This window comes from Pristis pectinata, chromosome 10 (genome assembly GCF_009764475.1).
Source record: "Pristis pectinata isolate sPriPec2 chromosome 10, sPriPec2.1.pri, whole genome shotgun sequence".
NCBI classification, from domain to species: domain Eukaryota; kingdom Metazoa; phylum Chordata; class Chondrichthyes; order Rhinopristiformes; family Pristidae; genus Pristis; species Pristis pectinata.
Window position 1 is genome coordinate 50,872,820 of NC_067414.1, and position 20,675 is coordinate 50,893,494.

A 20,675-nucleotide genomic window follows, 5' to 3' on the forward strand; every position below is an offset into this window, starting at 1 on the left:
ATTTGGGAGGGGAAAAAGTCAATTGAAGCATTTCTTACAATGCCCAAATGTTTTTGGTATGTTCAGACTATTTTCTTGTACAAGATGTTCTCAAAGTGATCTTCAAAATCAAGACAAGACAAGATGAATGAAATATATTTTGGAAGTAGTAATATGCTTACTCTATTATATGTTTGGCAGAACAACTGCAGATGAGTTTGCCAGCCATGATATTTATTATTGAGCCCAGAGTAAATTCAGACAATATGAATCTTTTTGGAGTAAAAAGTAAACTGCTGGAAGAACTCAGTGGGTCAAGCAGCATCTGTGGAGATAAAAGGGATGTTCCGGCATATCTTGTCGAGACCCTGAATCAGGGTCTACTTTTGGCAAGGAATCCATCCTCACCCTCCACTGATGACCTCACTCCAGTTCTAAGCCTTACCATATCTTTATCATTCGCTCCCACTTGACTTCTCCCTCTCTGATGCTGAGTGGTCAGTCCTCAGCAGAGATCTCGCCTTTGTATCCCTCTGCTCGCGTCTCAATGAATTCCAGCTCTTCTTCCACCACCTCCATGCCTATTTCTTCAGCAAGGAATCCTCACCCCCTACTGATGAACCTTTCTCATGTCCTCAGCATTCCCCCTCCACTTGGACACCATCTTCTGGCCTTTTACCCTCTCTTGGCCTTTTCATTTCCAGTTGCTGACGTGACATTAACCACCTTGACCTCCCCATTTTCCTCTCTGTCAGTGTTAGCCCCTCTTATTGCCTCCTCTCACTTTGGACCAATCCCAATCTCATCATCAAACCCATTGACAAGGACTGTGCCATTGTGGTCTGGCAATGCTGACCTCTACCTTGCAGAGGACAGTTCTCAGATGACACCTCATGCTTTCCACTGGACCATGACCCCACAAATGAGCACCAGGCCATGGTCTCCTGTACCATTACAGATCTCATCATATCAGGAAAGTCTCAGGGCCCTCAGCTTTCTGGAACAAAGTCCCAACCAGTTTCCCTCCACTAACACTCTTATCTGCCTGGTAGAACTTGTTCTTACCCTCCACTTTTCTTTTGATTCCTCCCACTTTCTACAGATCAAAGGTGAAGCCATGGGCACTCGCATGGGTCCTAGTTATGCATGTCTTTTCATTGGCTTCTTGGAGCAGTCCTTGTTCCAAACCTACTCTGGCACCCTCCCCAACTCTGCTACCTCTACAACTGCATTGGCGCTGCCTCCTGCACTCATGCAGAACTCATCAGTTTTCTTGCCTTTGCCACCAACTTTAATGTGGATTTGTCTGACACTCCCTTCCTTTTTTTAATCTCCATCTCTGGAGGCAGACTAGCCACAATAGCTGCTAAACATCCATAGAATCCCACAGCTATCTCGACTATACCTCCTCCCACCATCTTCTTTAAGGGCACCATCTCAGTTTCTCTGTCTCCATTGCGTCTGTTCTCAAGAAGAGACTTTCTACTCTGGAGCTTCTGACATGTTCCCCTTTCTCTAGAAATATGGCTTCCTCTCTGCCCTTGCACACATTTCCTCCATTTCCTGCACATCTGTTCCTACCCTCTCCCTTCCCCAGACAACAGAAATCAAGCTCCTTTGGACCTCACCTTTCACTCCACTAGCCTCTGCATCAAGCATATCATCCTCCACCATTTCTGTCAGCTCCAACGGGATCCCATCACCAGTCACACCTTTCCCTCTCCCCAACTTTCTGCTTTTTTTTTTGTCAGGGACCATTCTCTCTGTGACTCGCACTTTTCCCTGCAACGACAGGAGGTGCAACACTTTGTCCTTTCACCTCCTCCCTCATAAACATCCAAAGACCTAAACAACCCTTCCAGGTGAAGCAGAGATTTGCATGCACCTCCTCCAACCTGGTCCATTGTGTCTGGTGCTTACAATGTGGCCTCCTCTACATCAGTGAGACCAAGCGTAGACTAGTTGACTGTTTTGCGGAAAACTTGCTCTCTGTCCAAAATGGCCATCTTGAGCTTCTGGTTGCACATCATTTCAACTCCACTTCCCATCCCCACACTGACTGGTCTGTCCTCAGCCTTATCCAATGTCACGGTGCAGACAAATGCCTGGTCCACTTAGGGTCTCTCCCTTTGTTCACCTTTTCCATCTTTCTCCTTCTTGTAATCTAGACTCATCACCCTCCCCCACCAGGTTCCATCTGCCTATCTACATGAGTTTCTTCTCTTGCCTTTCCTTTCCTTTCCTTTCCCCTCCCCCTCCTGGTTAAATCAGTCCATCATTCCTCTCATCTGGTTCTACCTATCACCTACCAGCCTCTGTCTATCTGTCTCCATACTCTGTGTTCCTTCTCCACTCCCACCAGTCCTCCCAGGTTCTCTCTCCCTTTTGTTCACCTTTTTCTATTATCATCGTCCAGCTCCATCCCATTATCTTACCTGCACGTCTGTACAATGGCCAACTTTCGTTTTCCTCCACCAACGCACCCCCCCCCCCCCCCCACAGTCCTGATGCAGGGTCTTGACCTGCTACTTCAATACATCCCTTTTGCTTCCAGAGATGCTACTTGACCAATGAATTCTTTGACCCATTGAGTTCTTACAGCAGTTTATTACTTTTTGCTCTAGATTCCAGCACTTGCAGTTTCTTGTTTCTCCATGAATATTTTCCTGCTGATGAATTGACTGCCCATAGGGAATAGGTTAAAGGTGTAATACCTTTTCAGCCAGTGGTATTAAATTCAGATGACCCTGATATGAGAAATTAGTTTAACTCCCAAGTATTAAAGGTGAAATAAGCATAGTTCTAACTCACTGGGTCACTGAATTGTATCTTTGTAGAGATTTAAGTTGGTTGCAGGGAGTAATTTTGGGATTATTAAAATCTGGCATCTTTCTTTATGCGATGATCATTGCAAAGAAAGGAATATGCTGTTCATTATTTATCTATCGGTAAGAAATGGTTTTCCTTTATAGTGCATTAGGTTGCCCATACTCTGAGATCAACCTCAACAGAGAAAATGTGCTGCAGGATCGATTGAATGGAGAAATGCCAGTCTCAAGTCCTGGTATACCAAGGAACAAGAAGGTGGAAGCAGATGGAGTAGAAACAATCCCATGTTCATCTACCATCACATCTCAAGGGTCTGAGATTCTTTTTCATGTTGTTTTGCAGCTGAATGTTTCATACTTACAGCATTTCATTTCTCTGAATTATTACCTTAGTTGATTAAATTCTGTTTCTCAGAGAATACTAAATCTGTTGGTATTTGAAGGCTCTGAGTTGTATCCTTTAGAACAATGTGATCTAGGATTGAAAACTGTTCACCTTCAAACAGTGGTTGCTTTGTATTTTAATTTTTGTTTTACATTTGTGGTCTGTTACTTTGTTGTGCTTAACATTTATTAATACTTCTGCTTTTACCCTTATCACTAGGTGTCAATTTACTATTATTTACATTTTCTTCGTCCTCTGGCAATTGTTTTCTTATTATTGCGTCGTCTTAATTTTTGCTTAAATGTTACTTTTGGTTTATCACCTCATTGCATTGTTACTATTATTTCAATTTCTTTGTATTAATTTCCTGGTCCTTAATTGAATCGGTTTTTGTGTGGCAAGCTTTAGTTTTGCTCCCTAATATTGTGGTTCACCAAGATGCATACCCACACTTGGCCCACCCCAGCTGCTCACCCAACTGCGCAGCTACCCTATTTGTTCCCTCCAGTCCTCCAACATTGCTGTCTTGATGACTTGATCTAAAATCTTTGTGCTTCTGGTGAACACAAAGAATTACATGGGTTTTTTCCTAAATTTTATTTAACCAGTTTGAGCCGTGCTTTTTTTTCATGGTGTAGTGCTGAGTTCTAAGTACAGGTTTGATATCCATACCCAAAGCCCAATCTCCTTGCTCTAAAGGTGGTGTAAGGTGATTTACTGGAATGGAGCCTTGGGTGACCTTGAATCGGATGGGGCTCTACTCATTGTAGGTTAGACGACTTAAGAGTTGATCTCATTGAAATAAGTAAGGTTTTAAAAGGACTTGGCAGGATAGTCGCTCTGCAGATGTATCCTCTGGCTAGTAAAATTCCAAAAATGTCTGGAAAAAGAGGGACCTGGTTGTACACATGTACAAATCCTTGATAGCAGAAAGGCATCTTGAGAGGGTGGTTAGTGAAGCATATAGTATTCTGGGACTCCTAAAGAGAGGCAGAGAAAGTACAAAGTTTTCCTCATCAAAATGCCTCAGATTGTGCCACAGCTGGAGTATTGATTCACATGCTGCTCATCACACATTAAGAAGCATGTGAAGACCCTAAAGAAGGTGCAGAAAACATGAACTAGAATGGGTTCCAGAAATGAAGGATTTTGGTCATGTGGACTGTTGTTCTCCTTGGAGAAAAGAAGAGTGAGAGAAGATTGGATTAGATAGGATAAATAGAGGGAAGTTGTTTCATTAGAAGAACAAGGGCAGAATGGTTATGTTCTACAATACACTGCCTACAGTGGTGGCAGGAACAATTAATCAGTGCCTTCAAAAGCCAAGTGGAAAGGCATGAGAGAAAATTATTTGGAAAACTATCATGAAACAGCAGGGGAATGAGACTGACAGGATTGCTCTTCTACTTGCTGGGATAGACTAGGAACGTCTAATAACTACCTCCTGTGCTGTAATGATTCTATGGAGAGTCTGGAACTAGACGGGGGGTATATTTAAAACTGAGATAAAGAGAAATATTTCGGAGGATTGTAGCTCATTGGAATTCCTTACCCAGAAAGATCTGATTGCACGTTTAGTGTATCTGAGGAATGAAGGAATATAGAGATTGTTCTGCAAAGTGTACTTTAGAGCAGGCTCAACCACGTGTATGGTCTACTGCTTCTCCTACTTCTTGAGTTATTTACTGCTCCTACTCCTTGCAGCCTCTTTTTGTTTTGGGCTGTCCCTTGAGGTTGAAGATAACTTGCTTCAGCTCTGGTTTTGTGGGTTCTAAGGTGGCTAATGAAATAATGAAATGCCTAATAATGAGGTGGATAATGAAATAATGATCATTTTAAAACAATGTTATTGATCTATTATACAAAGAATTTTAAAGGTTGCACTTTATATGAAACAAAAAGCTGACAATAAAGGCCTTGGGAGGAGAAGGAGAAACTGATAAAATGAATATATGTATTGCAGATGAAATTGAATGCAGGGAAGTATACACTGGCATGGTTTGGTAGGAAGGAAGTGGGAGACAATGTGGAGTAAATAGTACAATTTTAAAGCACAGCTGGGCAGGCAGAAACAGCATGACTTGTGGGTGTATACACTCAAGCATTTGAAGATGGAGGACAAGTTGAGTAGGCTGTTAGAAATGTTAATTGGACTCTTGCCATTATTTGCAGAGGAATATTTTTTGAAGTTTAATAGGTATATCATATAGTAATTCAGCATAATAAAACATAGTATTCATGTATTTTAACCTGGCACAGGCATTGTAGCTTCTTAATTTAAGTTGATTATTAAATGGTTTGATGAAGCAGCTTATTGGCCAAACAAATGACCTTGCCACTGGTGTTTGGAGATGATTGAATACATGCTATTAGAATGAGAATCTCATATTCTAGCAATAAGATAAATGTAAAATGGGGCTTCAAGTAACCTTATAAAGTTGCTAGTTAACTTGCCTCTACAGCACACAAAATATCTGACACAAATTGGCAATCACTCCAAGAATCTTTATGTGAACAATGGAGAAAAAGCTTAATTGGTGCTTTGGGGTATGTTTCTCTGAAGGTGCTGACAAAAATGAATTGTTAGGTCAGAGGAAAAAATGTATTTCTCATTGAACTGTAGGCACGTGATTCCATATGCTGCCTACCTGATTGAGAAAATATTCAGTCTGCAGTACTAACTTCCATTTCTTCAGCACAAAAATTACTAAAAAAAACCATTTTGAATTAATTCAAATTTAAGTACAATAATGTTTGGTCTACAGAAAATGCTCAAAGGACAATTGGCTCACAGAAGTAGCTATTGAAGGAAAAAGGAGTGCTGAGGATTCTGTCTCTGATGAAGAATCACCATGCAAAAAATCCTTTTTGTTTGCTAGCAAAGGAAGAAAATATCCCAGGTCAGCATTCCACGCAAATGCAAACTGTAATCTATTGTCTACAAAGTGCCTGATGTTCTTGTAATTGCAGTGTGATTACTGGGTACAGAAATCGGTGTAATTTGTTAATTATTTTGTGTTCTCCACTCTATCCTTCATGCATGCATGCATGCATGATTTTGCCTAGAAGTTCATGCCCTGCCCATAGCTATATAGCAGCGGTGAAGGATTGTTCTCCTTATTTGAAGTCAATGGAACCAATTTTCAAAAGCAGAGCACCAATTACAGATAAAGTTTTAGGCAACTGAACAGCATTGCAACAAGGGCATTCTCCCAAAAATGTGGAGAATTGCTCAGTGTATATATATGTAAAAAAAAAAGCAAGACAAATCCAATCTAGTTAATACTGCCTGAATCAGTCCACTGTCAACCATTACCAAATTGATGGGAAGGTGTCATCAATGGTGCTATCAAGTGGTTCTCAAGTGGTTCTCGCTCATCGATGCCAAATTGGGTTTTGGCAGGATTATTCACTCCAGACCTCATCACAGCTTTGGTCCAAACATGGACCAAGGAGCTGAATTCCAGAAGTAAGGTAAAAGTAATTGCACTTGACTTCAAGGTACCATTGACCAAGTGCGGCATCAAGGCATAAAACTGAAGTCAATGGATGTCAAAGTGCAAACATTCCAAGGGCTGGAGTCATATCTTGCACAAAGGAAGATGTTCCAGTTATTGGGGGTCAATCATCTCAACCCTAGGGCATTGCTCTGGGTGTTCTCTGGGGCATTGTCCTGGCTCGTAGCTCCCTCTCTGCACTAGCCCAGCAGCCAGACTCGCCTTTTGTGGCTTCCAGTGACCTCAACACCTTGACTCTATGGTTGTTCTATGAAGCAACGTCAACCAAGGCATGAGAGAACAGGTGGACTTCAGGTAGCGCAACCGAAGGCCTTGCCCACAAATTGCCCTAATGGTAAATGCCTCATTACGGTTTCTAAATGTCTCTGATAATTTCAAAAATTAAAGATTTTTTTTAAAGACATGAAGTTGGTTAATTAGAGTACAACAAAATAAGGGAAATGAGAAATAAAGAAGACATTCAAACTTGCATTTTTAATGAAGGTCAGCGAGCCTATTCAGATGAATGAGACTGTGCTACATGTGCCAGCTGAGGGGTTAAATGTGAGTGTATTTATTCCCTCAGCCATGCAACTTGCGGAGCACTCTGGTCTCAATGGTGAGTCCAGGGATGAAGCAAAAGGTCAGAGTGGTGAATCTGACCTCTGGCATGATCCCATCTCCTGCATTGCATTGCACTGCACAGGGATGAGAGTCTGGAGTGCACTGGAGCTAGCCAACCAGTTCTGTGGCCCTTATTTTAACTTGTGTGGCAATTCCACATTGTAAGTAAAATATATCACTGTATCACTATCACATATTCTATAGAATTTGAAACAAATTTATTTGAAGATAGATACTTTACTAGTTGGGTGGGGAGGGAATGGGTGAAAGGAGAAGAGGAATTGTATTTGATTAGAGCCTCCTGAAATATGCTTCTGCACTATAGCCTAAACGATACAATTTTTCAAAAATAAAATTAACAGTTCAACATGTGGACTGGTGCATTTGCATTAACAGGCTAGAACTTTGTCCATAAATATATGTATCATCATTCAAATAGTACTATACTTTTTAAGATGTTTTGATTTTTGTTGGAATGGTAGCCATGTGGTTTTGCATTACTTTGCAGAGTTTGATGAATAGATTTACTGTTCAACTTAAAATTTACCAAAAGTTCAGGACAGTTGCAGCGATTCAGAAATTATCTTAAAAATATTATTGCAGAAATGAACATTGATTTGACTGTACTTGATGTTATGTAGGGTTAACTAACAAAATGACACTTCGCTTTGGACATCTATCACTTTCACAAAGAATATTTTAAACTCCTGATATTTAGTCATGCCATATAATGTGCAAATTCCCCTGTAAATTGAATTGGTCTGGCAACTGGCTATGTGAAAAATTAGTCAAAATAGTTGGATTATATTTTAATCTAAATTGAAACATTTACTTTACTCCTTTTCAGAATCCTTTCACGAGATGTATATACCTGCTTATTGTTTTTATTAATGTAAATTGCAGTAACATCTGGTGAAGGTGGACATTGAAATCATCGATATTTCCTGTGCCACTTTCATCCCAGTGCAATGAAATGCATGACCTCGAAACTTGGTCATGTGATGTATTTTATTCTTTACATCATGGAATTGAAGGATTGAATGTTAAAATAAAATTGATAGCTAAAAGCAGTCAGGTCCTTTCAGGATGCATGCAACTCTCAAATGGTTATTTGTGCATAATACACCTGAGTATGAAGCAATTGGCAGACTGCAGTGATGTCAATCCTTGTGCAGTGCACAGTTGACTACTCCCTTGCAAAGCTCATCCATTGCAATAAGGGGCTATGACAAGGTAATCAGGCCTTAAGTATGCAGGTAATCACTATGCTTATTCCCTGCAATTGGGGTAAATTTCGAAAGGAATTGGATATATATTTGTACAAGTAAATTTACAGAGTGGTAAAGAAGAACTTGAGAGACAAATTTGATAGCTTTTTCAAAGAGCTGGTCATGATAGATTCATAATTTTTTTGTGCCCTATAATTCCTTGAATACAAAGCAAATTGCAGTTTGTGGTTTTGAATTTCAGACTGTGTATTCTGGGCATAGGTCCTCAGTAATTTTTATCTTTTACTTAAGAGCAATGCTCTAAGTGACGATGCAGCTTCAATTGAAAGTTATTCATGTGGATTGGGATATCATTTTGAAAAGATGGTGGAAGTAGATGTTCATCAGAAGTCTTGGAGGAAAATTGGGTGGACAAATGTGTTTGGATTGTTTGAACATGTATCATTAATTTATGTTACATCTTTAGAAACCAATCTTTCATAAATGCTGAAAAGTTCACCAAGGCTCTTTCTTCAATACCATGCCTATCGCAAGCTTGTAAAACATTGGAAGACAGCATCTAGTTGTTAGCATGGGAGAGGCAGGATCTAAGTATTGTGCCTTGAAAGTGAAATGTTCTCCTGCTTCTTCTAGCCAACAACTTGCATAAAACTAAAATTTTAATCATTTTTTCCAACCTGCTTGTATACCATGGGGGTAAGATAGCTGTTACGTCAAGCTTCCAGAAATGTTCTGGGGGATAAAAATCACCTGATGTGAAGATATAGTATGAATATGTAGGCAAAAATAACTGGTAGGAAACTATTTAAGAATACAACACTGATAACATTGTCATTACCATCGCTCAGTACCCCACCATCGACATCCTAGGTGTCAGCGTTGACCAGAAAGGCCATGTCTGAAGCTAAGAATCCTGTGGTGTCATTCATCTCCTGATACCCCCAAAGCCTGCAAGCCTCACTGTTCCAGGGACCCGGGTACAATCTTGACCTTAAGGGCTGTCTGTGCAAACTTTGCATGTTCTTTCTGTGACCATGGATTTCCTTCACCAGTATAAACTACCCCTTACTTGTGGGTTAATGGCAATAAAAGTATCAAAAGGACATATGAAAGAGGGAATAGTTGCAGGGGCATAGGGAAATAAGGAGAGAGGGAATGGGACTAATTGATTGTTCTCCTAGGACTGGCATGAACCCAATGGGCCAAATGGCTTCCTGTTCTTTGTAAGATAAGAAGTCGAATGTGATGGAATATTCTTCTCCCTTGTCTGGATCTGTGCAGTTTCAACAACTTCCAAGAAGCTTGACACCATCCAGGACAAAGCAACTCCTTTGATAGCTATCCTATCAACTACCATCACCCTAACCTAATTATTCATCCTTCATCACCACTATGCAGTGGCAGCAGTGTGTAACATCCACAAAATACACTGCAGTTACTTGGGCTAATCTGACAGCAGTGCCCAAACTCATGACCTCTACCTCTGAGAAGGGTAAGGGCAACAGGTACGTGGAAACACCACTCTTGCACGTTGTCCTCTAAGTTGCATACCATCCTGATGTGGAAATATATGGCTGATACTTCATTTGTCATGGTCTAAATCCTGGAACTCTCTCCCCAACAGGACTGTGGATATAGGGCTGCAGCAGTTTGAGAAGGGCAATTAGGGATGGACAATAAATTTAAAAAAAGGATGTACTGACCATTTAACATTAACTGTAGAGCCAGGCTATGACATGCTATTGTAATTGGAGATTATATTGATGTTGATATGTGTCCATAAGTGACTCCAACTTTCCTTTAATGTGACATGTTGATCTTTCAAAGAATCTGCTGTGTGTTCAGTTTGTAGGAAAAGTGTTAATTGCTCTGAATATTACACATGAAAGACCCATCTGCTGCTGTCTTCAGTAACTTGCAATAATTGAATCAGGAATTAAATAGGTCAAATTCCCGCTGTGGCTCAGTGCATAGCCAAGCCATGAGCAAGAGTGTGCAGCATGTTTAAAATAATGGGTAGGTTGAAACTAGATTAAAATCCAGGGCAAGTGTTCCATCACCAGCATGCTTTGAATTTACAAATCTCGTCTTTAAATGGCAGTGTGATCACTAAGTTGGCTCTCTGCATTAGGGGGAGGGAAATCAATCAAAACTGTGCTCTTAGAAACCTCCTGGATGGAATGTGATACACTCTATGCTTCATTGATCTATCAGCATCATTCAAGCATAGAATGTCTTCAAGTGGGTAGGAGAAAGTTGGCAAAAAAAAATGCATAAATAATTACAATGGACCAAGAACTTGTGAAAAAAAGATGATGTGGATTATGAATCTGCAACTTGTTTCTGACTTCATTAATCACAGGATGAGTCAACTAAAACTGTGTTCTTTATTGACAGCATTAGTTTCTGGGCATGCTGCTGCCAGAATGTCTCATTAAATCATAGTGACAATTTAGGAACAGCTATTCTGTTCTGCAGACAGTATTTGTGATAACTTGAGAGCCATCAAAATACATTGGCATTAGCTAGTTTTATCTGCAGTCAGCTTGCATCACTGTTTTGCCTTTACATTTCTGAAATAGGCATTTTAATCACTTTAAAGAATATGATAATAAATTCTGCAAGCTATCTTGATGATTTACATGTTATATAAATTGGCTTTGTTGAAGTGTCTTTCTTTCTTCCCTTTTTATGTGACTTTAAGTATTATGGATGGGTTTAAAACTTCATTCCTTGTTGGTAAACAGGAAGCAACAAATTTAGCCTCCTGCTAGATGTTGCTTCATATTGACTTTAGTGAGATCTGAAATAGGCAACTAATGTGTGACCACTTGTTTGTCAATAGCATTGAAAATTAAAAACCTGTCCCAATGTGTACAGTGCCTTAATTCCACCTCATTCAATATTTTGACTCCTTTTTAAACTTGTACTTGGAATATAAGCATTGTTGTCAGGACACTCATTTATAGCACATCACTAATTGCCCTTGAGAAATTGCAGGTGAGTTGCCCCCTTGAAATATTGATCTTTACATGATGAAGATATCTTCACAGTGCTATCTGGTGGGGTTCCAGGATCGTTACCATTGTTAGAGTCGCAGGCCATGTCATATGCTGTATGACTGGGAGGTAGTGGTATTCCTAGCCCTACTTCAGAGCAGAGGTACTATGCTAGGGAGATACTATTATGGAAGCTCTGGTGAGTTGCTGCAGTGTATCATAGATGGTACATAGTCTAGTCACTGTGTGTCAGTGGAATAAATGCTAATGTTGGTGAATGGTATGCTGATAAAATGGCTTACTTTCTCCTAGATGATGTAAAACATGTAGCTGCACACATCCAGACAAATAAAGAGAAGACATCAGTGTGATGGCATCATGCCTTGTACATGGGTGTTGGGGAATTGGAAGGCACCACAGAGTATCCAGCCTCTTACCTGCTTCCTTGTAGCTATAGTATTTATGTGGCTGATTCAGTTATGTTTCAGGTCAGTGGTGAACAATACGTTGTTGATGATGGGGAATATAGCAATGCTGTTGAATGCCAAGGATAGGTGGTTAGACCTGTTGGAAATGCTTGTTGGCTATGCAATGCATTTGCCCTTTGCTATTTAATCAGGTTAAATACTGTTGAGACTTCTGCATTTGGGCATGGGGGTTTCCAAGTTACTGAATGTCTTGAAAATCATTGACATGCATCTTTACTTGTGGCTTAATGATAAAGTAAAGGTCTTTGATGAAGCAGCTGGAGTTTGTTGGATTTAAGACACTATCTTGGGGAAGTCCTGCCGCCAGGTCCTTGATTGATGTACAATTTGATTGCAGAGACTTTGACTTGCAGCATTATTTGGTAGTATCTTCATATAACTGAAGACATCATAACCTTTCTCTTTTTTTTTAAAAAAAAATGTACTTCACTATTGTTAATTAACATCAAATACTTACACAGTATTGGGCTATTTAATATAATTTTAATGAATTCATTATTAATTCAGGAATTTCTTTCTGTTAAATGTACCTATCTGAATAAGATTTAGTACATCACATTTGGTTCAATTACTACTGGCAAAAGAGTGAACATTAATATATCAACAGGCTTGCTTGCAATTGATATTCAAATGTTCATTTACTTTTTTACTGTGGTCAACTTACCCTCATCCTCCTCCAAAATAAATTGTTGAGAAAATGGTTTATTAATGATTAAATGTGTTTAGACAAGCAGTATTAGTCAGCAATTATAAAATACTATTTCAAATTATTTGTTACATTTTTCAATTAAAGATCCTCAAAAAAAAAGTTCATTTTCACAAATCTTGTAACACAAGTTCAAGCTGGTTCACGGGCATAAAAAAAATCCAAGATACATGATCTCCAGAGGTTTGAAGTGAAAAAATAAGAAAGGAATTATCATAGCCAGAGTACATAGATAGGAAAGGTTTAGAGGGATATGGGACTAGCTCAGATAGGCAACTTGATCAGCATGGACAAGTTAGGCCAAAGGGCCTGTTTCTGTGATGTTATGAATCTATGACTCTATTTCATTTTGCAAGTGAGCACTCTGAAAGATATATTAGGTTTGGTGGGGATCAAGACTCAAAGTGATAGGTTGTGATAAAAGGTTGCATTAACTTGGTTTGTTGTATTTCATAGGAACAAGTAGCCCTAGGGTGATTAAAATAAAGTCAAGTTGAGTTTATTGTCATGTGCCCAAGTACAGTGAGGTACAATGAAAAATTTGTTTGCAGCATCACAGGCACGTATTTCAAGCTGTTCAGATTAATGATGCTTGTTAACAAGAAGGTTGATGGCTGGAAATGAAAGCTAGTCTATGAAAATAGTAACAAGAACAATTTTTTTAAAAAAGTAGCCTGCATTGAAAATACTTGGATACATCTCAAAATACAAAGATGTTTTTGTGTTAATGTTGCCATTAGTATTTCTTTCAGATGGTTGCACATTAAACTGTTCCACAGTGGAGTTTATTATTTAATTCCTCGAACAAATATTGACAAAGTAGCTTGGTGCTATTAAACTTGTACATGATTGATTCCTAATCCATGAGGGAATATACTGAAGTATAAGCCATAATTATTGGGTTTTGGAATTATTTAAGCATTACCATTTCAATGTAAGTTGTTTGTTATATTAGCTTTCTATTTGAAAATCCTGTGATATAAAATTGGGAACACTTCTGCAATTTTTGATCTGTTTTATAATGCTCTTTTTCAAAATAATTGTTAAATGCAAATAAATGATGCAATGCATTTAAAGGTGAAGAAAAATTATTTCATACATTGTTTATATAATTTATTTCCTTTTAAGATAAGATTTATAATCAAGTAGAAATGAATTATAATCCATAATGACATCATTTGTAACATTTATTAACACATATATACTTAAAAGAGCAAGAATATATTCTCACACTTGTGTCAGTAAGCATTGTCAGTAATCTGTACCAATATCATTTCTCCCCATGTGCTTTTGTCTTTAACGACATAAACAGCCTGAGGGTTCTCCTCACTAGGGAAAGGCTGGCACTAAATGTGTTCATATAGTAGTAGCAGCAGCATCTATTATTTCTTAACAAAAATTTACCTTTTTTGTAAAGCATTTTGTAAGCACAGGTGGGAGATCTCTGATGATTATTTCAAGCAAAATTGTGGATTAAGGACTTTATAAGAAATTGACCAGAGAGGTGGTATTGACAAGTTTGTAACCCAGATCCTAAGACTGAATAAATATTTTATTTTTCATGCATTTGTTATTGTAACATGATATTTCAATTTTATCTTGTTTTCACAATCATTTTGCTCAGTTTTATGATGCTCTTCTGACTGTGTCTCTTTTCTAGAGCGGGAAGACCATTGAAGCATCCAAGGTTAAAGGAGGAAGATGATATCACAAATAAAGTTAACTGGCAAAATGAAAACAAGGGTAAGGGATCATAGGACATCATACTCAACAAATCAGAATTAATTTATTTGGAAAATTGACATGGGTGTAATATTACTTCTCAGTGTGAAAGTTTTAAACAAGTGTTTGTCATTTTAGGATGATTATATCAGAAAGAAAATAACTCTGAAGAATTGAGTGCATATACTCACTAATGTTAAGTAGGCTTGGAATAATGGAATACAATGGTGTTTTCAGACACCAGGGGTGAAATCATCTTGTTCAATTTATTAATTGTGTCATAAGATATAATCACGTTTTAAGACTGCACACATTAGTAAAATAATCTCAGAATCTGCCTTTAATTCTAAATGTAATCTAGTTCTGTGCTCATCACAGAATACCAACACATTTCTGTAAATAAGTTTATTTATACACATGGATGGACTAGAGTTCAAGTCTTGACACGGACCCTCATGGGACACCACTAGTCGCAAACTGTAAATCAATGTATCCGCCCATTAGCCCTACTTTCTGTCTCCTATTGTAACCAGGTCAATAATTTGCCAAACCCCATGAGCTTCAACTTCAGGTAACAGTCTGTAATGAGAAACTTTAACCAAATGCCTTCTGGAAATCCTTGTAAGTAGCATTCAGAGGCATTCTCCTGTCCATTACCCTAGTCACCATGCAAACAATTTCAGTCAGGCTGGTTGAGCAGAACCTGCATGGTAGATCAGAGTCATTTTAAGTATGTGGGTGCTAATAAATGAAATTAAGTAGTCTCCAAATTTAAATTTTGTGAGTAAAACATAATTTGGCTTTAATTTTGTGACATGTAATAACTTCTACTTCATTTTGAAATGCATAATTAAGGAAAATGCTCTTGAATTTATAATGTTTGCTGTTATTTTCAATGTGAACCTGTTAATTTTGTAACAATATATACACTCTCCACAGAAAATGATGATTTCAGCCTGCAGCAGGCATTGCACCAGTCAGTGTTTATGTCCTCTGCATGCCCTGTGCCTAGTCTGCCTCTCTGCTGGGAACAACACAGCAAACTGTTGCCTGGAGTTGCTGGCATCACTGCCAGAAAAGTAGCAAAATGGACTATTGATCAGGTCGGTAGGAAGTGGTTATTTTTTTTATATATATATATATATATACACACACACACAATATAGTATAATATCTTTCTATATTAAAAGTTATGCAAGCAAATAAATTTTGTGGATGTATCAGAGTTATGCCTACAATGTTTTCTGTCTCTGCTAATTGTTATAAAATTTAGTCCCCTTTTTAGCACTAAACAACATCATGGGATGTCAGGTTGGAACAATAGGGTAGGTATGCCTTGAAGGAAATAATAATTAAGAGCAGATGTCTTTTTTTTCATTCAACCTAATTTGCCAACACAGCACCATTGAGAAATTTGGAAAAGGTCTATAGTCTCAATATTAAATCAGTGTGAAAGAGCATTAATATTATCTTTTGGGAACCATCTAAACCATTCAAAATGCACACCATTTTAAACAGGAGAATTTTCTTACTTCAGATAGCCATCTACCAAGGATGAGCTCTCAAATGTCATGGTAACACACTCGCAATTCGAATATGTGTGTCTAATTCCCCGCGTCCTGCACCATCAATGAATGCTTCTGGAAGAGACTAAAAATGAGATGTCAGTTTTTCTTAAGGTGTCTTTTTTCAGCAGGAAATCAAGGAATGCTCCTCCAGGTTCATGTTGGGTTTCTAGTGCCCCTAACTACCCCACCTGTGATCACAATCTTTCACAAACAATTCAGAATATGCACAAAATGCTTCATGTGCCATATCCGATTCCTGACTGTTGACTCTACATTATCCCAGTCATCTTCAACCTGGAGTCAGTGAAATGAAGCTCAGAAGTGAAGTATACCTGGGGCTTGGTGGACCAGGCAGGTCAATGCTCACCATGTCCCCTGTGCTGCTCCACCATTTTTTGACTCGGGGTCAAATAAAAGTTTGTCTAAATTTGATTTGTTTGAATAATCTTGTATAAACTGCTCTAAATTACACTAAAATTACCAGTCCTGTTTAACATAAGCTACTAAGTAGATGAGTTAACAATCCTTGCAAATGTTAGGAAGTCTAACAACAAAATCACAAATTAGCTTTATAGTTTTTTTTAAACACATAATGCAATGATGATAATATTAAACCATAGAAGTACTTGAGGTAGACAGGTGGACATTAATAATTGCCAGATTTAATATCAGATTTCAAAGATGGTTTAAAAGCATCCAAACAAATCAGCATCAGATGGACATCGTTCAGCACAAACTTGTATTGTGGTCAGATCAAACCACTGACTAAATGGTTTTGAATGGGCAAGCATTTGGTTATTTTAAAAGCATAGTACTTCAATGTTGCTGAAAATATAGTCATTTTAGTTAAGATTTTAACACTTTATGTTGCTTTATTCTTCTGGATTAGTAGACTTGAATATGCAGTCAATGGCAAAGCAACAGCACTTGTGGCTGTCCTCAGATCTACCTACAGTGGCATGTATAAGCTTGGGCACCCCTGGTCAAAATCTCTGTTACTGTGAATAGTTATGAGAGTAGATGATGAACTGATCTCCAAAAGTCATAAAGTTAAAGATGAAACATTCTTTTCAACATTTTAAGCAAGATTAGTGTATTATTTTTGTTTTGTACAATTTTAGAATGAAAAAAGGAAAGGAGCACCATGCAAAAGTTTAGGCACCCCAAGAGATTTGAGCTCTCAGATAACTTTTACTAAGGTCTCAGACCTTCATTAGCTTGTTAGGGCTATGGCTTGTTCACAGTCATTGTTAGGAAAGGCCAGGTGATGCAAATTTCAAAGCTTTATAAATACCCTGACTCCTCAAACCTTGTCCCAACAATCAGCTGCCATGGGCTCCTCTAAGCAGCTGCCTAGCACTCTGAAAATTAAAATAAATGATGCCCACAAAGCAGGAGAAGGCTTAGAAGATAGCAAAGCGTTTTCAGGTAGCCATTTCCTCAGTTCATAATGTAATTAAGAAATGGCAGTCAACAGGAACAGTGAAGGTCAAGTTGAGGTCTGCAAGACCAAGAAAACTTTCCGAGAGAATTGCTCGTAGGATTGGTAGAAAGGCAAATCAAAACCCCCGCTTGACTGCAAAAGACCTTCAGGAAGATTTAGCAGACTCTGGTGTGGTGGTGCACTGTTCTACTGTGCAGCGACACCTGCACAAATATGACCTTCATGGAAGAGTCATCAGAAGAAAACCTTTCCTGCATCCTCACCACAAAATTCAGTGTCAGAAGCTTGCAAAGGAACATCTAAACAAGTCCTATGAACTGATGAAGTTAAAATAGAACTTTTTGGTTGCAATGAGCAAAGGTATGTTTGGAGAAAAAAGGGTGCAGAATTTCATGAAAAGAACACCCCTCCAACTGTTAAGCACAGGGGTGGGTCGATCATGCTTTGGGCTTGTGTTGCAGCCAGTGGCACGGGGAACGTTCCTTTGGTAGAGGGAAGAATGAATTCAATTAATTACCAGCAAATTCTGGAAGCAAACATCACACAGTCTGTTTACGGAAAAAAAAAGCTGAAGATGAAAAGATGATGGCTTCTACAACAGGATAACGATCCTAAACACACCTCAAAGTCCACGATGGACTACCTCAAGAGGCACAAGCTGAAGGTTTTGCCATGGCCCTCACAGTCCCCCAACCTAAACATCATCGAAAATCTGTGGATAGATCTCAAAAGAGCAGTGCATGCAAGACGGCCCAAGAATCTCACAGAACTAGAAGCCTTTTGCAAGGAAGAATGGGTGAAAATCCCACTATAGAAAGCGTTTACAAGCTGTGATACTTGCCAAAGGGGGTGTTACTAAGTACTGACCATGCAGGGTGCCCAAACTTCTGCTTTGGGCCCCTTTCCTTTTTTATTATTTTGAAACTGTAAAAGATGGAAATAAAAAAGTAATCTTGCTTAAAATATTAAAGAAATGTGTCATCTTTAATTTTATGCCTTTTGGAAATCAGGTCATCTTTTACTCGCTTAGCTATTCACAGTAACAAAGTTTGACCAGGGGTGCCCAAACATTTGCATGCCACTGTATCTCCGTGACAAGAACTTAATTTTATCAATGCCTGCTTTGTCAGTTGTAAGCCAACCACATTAAAGAAATTACACAAACAAAATAATAGGTTGGAATGTACACTTAATACAGATCTTGACATATAAATTAATAACCTAATTGAGAATTTTTAATGTTATGAGAGAATTAAAATGCACATTTTTTAAGAAAGCAATTTGCTAGGCAGTGATTATAGCTTAGTACACTAATAAACACTCAAATCTCTTGCAACAAAGAACAAGGTCTTTAGAATATTTTTGTGCCTAATCCAATTTCCAGATTCCAACAGGAAATGAAGACAAACACTTTAAAAATCTGCAAAAACTCATTATAGGTGTGACTTTTGCTTCAAGGCAGAACAAGTGAAGATGGTTCCAATTTCTAGATGGCCACTATTTTACCCGTTTGATTTTCTCTCTTGGACCAACAGTAATACATTCACTGTAACTTTGGATAAGGGTTGGATGCCTGATCAGATTATGATATTCATATCTTGTGCTGTTGAATTGCAGTGGTCAGCCGTTGGTTTCATGAAAAGAAAATCTTGCTTTCTCCCTCACATTTGAAAGGCATTGACTGACATAACTTGTATTTTCATGTGTAGAAGTGAACTTATATCAAGTTAAGTCATTGAGTGGGGTCAAAACATGTATCCACAATAATGAAGGTGTCTTGGAATGATCATGAAGGTGGGAATGAAGTCTAGGGCAAGAGAAATTCAAGGACTTAACCTGATGCCAGTAAAATGCAACAATGAAATAAATACTACAAAGTATGTTAAATTTATATTATTGCATGTGTGAATTTAGTTCAAATCAGCCATGGAAAGAGAGGGGGGAATAAAAGAAGTGGCTTACTGCACAAAAAGTAAGAGCAAGGGGGACAGAAGGGAAAAGTAAAAACAAATACAAAAGCTTAATATTTTTAAATTTTCAAATTTCCACAACAATTTGAACATGAGGAAGGTCACACTTTTTAGTGATAGCAGTAATCAACAATAAGGCTAATGATGCTTCTGCCTTCAGTTTTTGCATTACTGCTAGGAATCAGACTTGCCACCAGCAGAGAGAGGAGCTTTACCATTAAATTATAAGAGCCAGAATAGTAAATATTGATTATCCAAATATTTATGTTAATGATCTGTATTCTCTGGTAATATCTGCAGGTATCTGAATTTATACTGAGTTTGCCAGGTTGTGAAGAACAAGCCAAAGCATTTAAGCACGAGGTAAGCTTGAGTTGATAATATCGAAATAAATGTTAATTGAAGCCCATAAAGGAAGTATATATGTGAGAAGGGATTTCACCCCCCCCCACTACCCTTTCTTTGCAGAAATGCATTCCATAATTGAATTAAGTGACATATCATTCTGCCATTCTGATCCATTTCCACCAAATATCTACTTAACTGACAATACTTGTGTGAACAGGAGCAAAATAATCCATGTTCAGTAAAGCTACTGCTGTATACAATACTGTGCAACATGTCATGTGAAACATGTCATGTGAAACATCTCATCCAATCTATCAAAACCATTAAAGGGTGGCGGGGGGGGGGGGGGGGGTGGAAATCATTCAAGGTAATGCAATTGGGTGGAAAATGTACATTTAAAATAATTAAGGTAAGCTTTAAACTTAAATCCATAGATCACTTAATCTAGTTCATTTTTAGGGTGACACTGATGTGACCATTTGTTACATGAAAAGAAGCGAGAGGTAATTTAGAATGTCCTTTTTAAATCACCATCTAATTTTGCATACTTAATTATTGAATAATGATGAACATCCTAGCTCTATTATTAGAAAGATGCATTAATTCTTTGGAAGGGTGTCTGTTTTGATTGAGGACACTTGGCAGTCACTGCTGTTGCTGATTTAAAATTTGATTTCTTGAAACAATGAGACAAAAAGTCTTCCTCAGTGAAGATCATGGCATCTCATGGGGTCTTTTTCTGATTTTCTAGTATGAAACAATCACTGAGAATAATAATGTAGCATCTCTGACCTTCCTCCAAGTTTTGGATTGTCACAAATGCTTTTTCCTTGACATCTCTGGTTATTTTTTATGATCTGCTCATAAAATAGTCTTGTATATGGTGTG

The 20,675-nt window shown here is 38.2% G+C and overlaps 1 protein-coding gene across 6 annotated transcripts in view; it reads left to right on the forward strand.

Annotated features, from left to right (window-relative positions):
* l3mbtl3 (L3MBTL histone methyl-lysine binding protein 3) overlaps positions 1-20,675 on the forward strand; it is a 102,710-nt gene that overhangs the window by 69,916 nt on the left and 12,119 nt on the right. For 4 of the 6 annotated variants that reach the window (XM_052024429.1, XM_052024430.1, XM_052024432.1 and 1 more), the window contains 5 exons: positions 2,952-3,119; positions 5,958-6,092; positions 14,396-14,478; positions 15,397-15,560; positions 19,740-19,802. In XM_052024429.1, coding sequence (XP_051880389.1) covers positions 2,952-3,119; positions 5,958-6,092; positions 14,396-14,478; positions 15,397-15,560; positions 19,740-19,802 — 613 coding nt within the window. The remainder of the gene's footprint in view (positions 1-2,951; positions 3,120-5,957; positions 6,093-14,395; positions 14,479-15,396; positions 15,561-19,739; positions 19,803-20,675) is intronic. The other 2 variants (XM_052024433.1, XM_052024434.1) reach the window with 2 other exon arrangements.